Source organism: Nestor notabilis, unplaced genomic scaffold (genome assembly GCF_000696875.1).
Source record: "Nestor notabilis isolate BGI_N333 unplaced genomic scaffold, ASM69687v1 scaffold7401, whole genome shotgun sequence".
Taxonomy (NCBI): domain Eukaryota; kingdom Metazoa; phylum Chordata; class Aves; order Psittaciformes; family Psittacidae; genus Nestor; species Nestor notabilis.
Window position 1 is genome coordinate 7,981 of NW_009915079.1, and position 3,602 is coordinate 11,582.

General features: G+C 60.1%; 1 protein-coding gene across 1 annotated transcript in view; it reads right to left on the reverse strand.

Annotated features, from left to right (window-relative positions):
* The window catches only part of SCUBE3 (signal peptide, CUB domain, EGF-like 3), a gene marked incomplete at its 5' end in the record, with an annotated part of 9,540 nt that overhangs the window by 2,807 nt on the left and 3,131 nt on the right, over window positions 1-3,602 (reverse strand). Inside the window, 7 exons of the mRNA XM_010023943.1 lie at window positions 1-140; window positions 469-630; window positions 703-819; window positions 905-997; window positions 1,326-1,442; window positions 2,001-2,123; window positions 3,142-3,258. The exon at window positions 1-140 is cut by the window's left edge and continues 58 nt beyond it. Coding sequence (XP_010022245.1) covers window positions 1-140; window positions 469-630; window positions 703-819; window positions 905-997; window positions 1,326-1,442; window positions 2,001-2,123; window positions 3,142-3,258 — 869 coding nt within the window. The remainder of the gene's footprint in view (window positions 141-468; window positions 631-702; window positions 820-904; window positions 998-1,325; window positions 1,443-2,000; window positions 2,124-3,141; window positions 3,259-3,602) is intronic.

The window sequence follows — 3,602 nt, forward strand, 5'->3', positions numbered from 1 at the left end:
CGGCTCCCGCGCCACCTCGTACTCCATCCCCGCGAAGCGGAGCAGGAACCGCTCCTGGTTGATGGATTTCTTCAGGGCTTTGATGGCTGATTTCAGCTTTTTCTCCACCCTCTGTCGCAGGCAGTGCAGGTTGCAGCTGGCTGGGGGTGCAGGGCGGGGATGGGGATGTAGGGGAAACAGGGATGCAGTAAGAAGGGAGGGGTGGAGAGGGAAAACCACCAGGAAGAAAACCATCTCCTAAATACTCATTTGCAAGTGCTGCCCAACACATCCCAACCTGGATAAGGAATGATTCACCTCTCCTTGCTCCACGGGAATGGCACTGTCCCCCTGGTCCCACCTCCATCCCTCTGGTCCCACCACCATCACCCTGGTTCCACCACCATCCCCCCCTTGTCCCACCACCATCTCTCTGGTCCCACCACCCCTGCCTGCACCTGAGACATGCCAAACCAGCCCCATGCTCACCTGTGATCTCCTCCGGCTTGATCTCGGCCTCGAACTCCAGCGTGATGCGCGTCACCTCCTTGTTGGAGGAGTTACGAGCCCGGCGGCCCTTCGCCTTCTTGGACGAGTCACACTTGAGGTTGACAAAGGCAACCTGGCAGTCGGAGCAAGGTGCCGACCCGCCTGCGTGCGAGGAGACAGCTCAGCACCATGTCCCTCCAACATCCCCACCACCCCGCTGCCACCACACCTTACCTTGTGCCCCAGCCTTCCCAGCCTCGTCCTGCTTGCCCTTGGCCCGTGGATGCAGGTGGCACTTGGCATCCTTGATCTTGAAGGAAGCCTTCTGCTTGATTGGTGCAGCGACAGTCTCTAAAAGAAAAGGTGGGTGCTCAACCACCCCAGTGCAGGGCAGGGCAGCTGGTGGGGGCCATGGACACCCCAGGAGCCCACTCACCTAGGCCCTGCTGGCTGCTGTTGGTGGGTCTCTGCTGTCCCCCCTGCCGCAGGACGGGGGTCCCACAGCTCACTGTGTAGCTGCTGTCGGACTCTGTGGGAAGGAGGAAGAGGAGTCGGGGGATGCCGGAGTGGCCGCCTGGTCCCTGCGATGCTCTGCTGGGGTGATGCAGGGAACCATGGCTGTGCCATGGGGGAACAATGCCCAGCACCCTGCCATGGGGATCCTGCACCAGGGACCCATCCTGTGGATCTATACCCAGCAATGAGTCCCTCAAAGCAACCACCCCCCTCTCTTTCCTTGGCCACTACTTGGGTCTTTGCATCTTGACCATGCAGCCACTTCTCCCCCACAAACCTTTGGCCTTGCAGGGAAGTGGGAACCCCCCTGCCCATGCTGGTGGTGACACCAGTGCCAGTACCTGGCAGGAAGCGGGCCTTGGAGGTGCAGGTGAGGGCACAACTGTCCTTCTTGCCCGTCTTGTTGCAGGTCAGAGTGGCCCGTGGTGGCACCGAACCTGGCAGGCATTTCACAGGCTCTGAGGGACACGCGCCGGCTGGTGATGACAAGTGGGGACACTCGTGGCTGGCACAGCCCAGGGACAGGTGAGGCGCTCCTGCACCCTCCCAAGCCATAGGGGGACTCACCAGGGAGGAGAGGGTGCTAGAGTGCAGATAAGGACACCAGAGCGGCACCCCAAATCCCCCAGACCCTCCTTGGAAATGTGAGATGTGACTGTGGGATTTCAATTTGGGGGGGCAGCGTGTCCCCAAGGATGGGGACACAGTCAGATACCAGGGCATGGCCAGAGCCATGGAAACAGCTCCTTGAGGAACATTTGCTGGTGCAAAAGCTCAAGGCCAGCCCTAAGCATGGTCATAAAAGCAATGAGATGACCAAGGGCAGAGGGAGCACGACAATGCCTTATGGCACTTCCCATCCAGACCCATGTGAGACCCAGCCAAAAGCAGCCTACCCTGGCCCATCCTTCTGCCAGGACACCCCAAAACACCCATGCTCCCCCCACCCTAAAACCTAATCCCAACAGCCCCATATGATGGCTGGGCATCCCCAGCCACAGTGTGTCCTCACATACCAATACAGTCCTTCTTGTTCCAGTGCAGCTTGCAGCCAGCAGGACAGGTACAGTGGTAGCTGCCGGGCGTGTTGATGCAGCCAAATTTGCAGCCTCCCCGGTTGATGCTGCATTCGTCAATGTCTGCAGGAAGGAAGGGACAAGTGATGGGTGAGGGGCAGTGGAACTGCATTGCCCCAGGGCTGTGATTTCAGACAGACAAAAGGACCCATGCCCATGGGGGACATGCACCCAATGTAGTGGGGTGTAGCCCACCCAAGGCCGAGCCCAGCTGGGCCCCATGTCAGGCTGGGGAGCTGTGGGGGGCACCAGACAGAGCCAATATGAAAAGCCTTAGCAGCCAAATTCAGAAGTCAGCTACTTGGCAGCCCTGGCCCCTCTCCCCATGGCAGAGACCCTCTGCCCCGGCCCCAACTGAGGGTCAATCATCCAGGTCTGGCACGAAGCAGCGGCAGAGGTGGGGAGAGGACAAGGACGGAGCTTGTCCCCTAGACACCCCTCTCTACCCATCTCCCTCTTCTTGGGAGCATCAATGGGAGCCAGCACCATGGGGTTCACACCCAGAGCATCGCAGGGACTGTGTTGGCTCTCTCTGGCTCTGTATTTCAGCAGCACAAGGCAGGTTGCCCATCCTCACTGGCTGGGCAGCACCAGAGCACCCATCCTCATGCTGTCATCTTCCCAGGCCAACAGCACTGCTGCCACGACATGCTCCAGCAGCCCCCTCCAGACCATGTTTCATCTGCATCTCTGCATCCCGGGGCACTGCACACCCCCGCCTTTGGGAGCTATCTGCCTTGTGAAACTTAAATCAACCCCTTTTGATGTTCCCTTTCCCACCCTGTCCCAGCTCCCTGCCAAAAACGCTGGGGATTTCTCCCTCTCTGCCGCTGCAGACACGTCGCGAATTGTTCCTGTCGCTGTGTTTGAAGTTGCAGACACGAGTGTCTGGCTGCGATCAGCTCAGGGTATGTGGGGAACTCACCCTCCCTGTGGGCCCTTGGGGTGAGTAGTGTCCCCAGGGGTCGCACAGCAACCATGCCGTGGGGCTGCCCCATCCCTGGGCGCTCTGTGTGCCTCCCTAGGACCCAAACCCAACAGGGCGATGGGTCCCTCCTTGCCAGCACCCTGCCAGCCCTACCTCCGCAGTGGGTGAGCCCATAAAGCGTGTAGCCCTTGTTGCAGAGGCACTGGAAACTGCCCGGGGTGTTGATGCAGAGGTGATCACAGGTCCGGTCGAAGGAGCACTCGTCGATGTCTGGAGGGGAGGCAAGGAGGGAAGGTGAGGGGTGGTGCAGAGAAGAGCAGTCCCAGGCACAAGGGTTGTCCCCTTCCTGCTCCAATTGCTCCAGTAAGCTGAGGCCTGCACTGGGATGCTGTGGGATCCTGCACTGGGATGCTCCAGGGATCCAGCACTGGATTGCTCTGGGGATCCAATGCCAGGATGCTCTGGGACCCTGTGCTCCCACTCTGCCTGCATCCAAGCTTTTCTACTGCCCCAGCATTCCGCCCTGCCCCAAGCTCCTGCAGCCCCTTTGCCCCTCAGATGGGACCAGCGCTGTGTCCTTGGCACGGGACATCTTGGCTCTGCCCTGTGCCAAG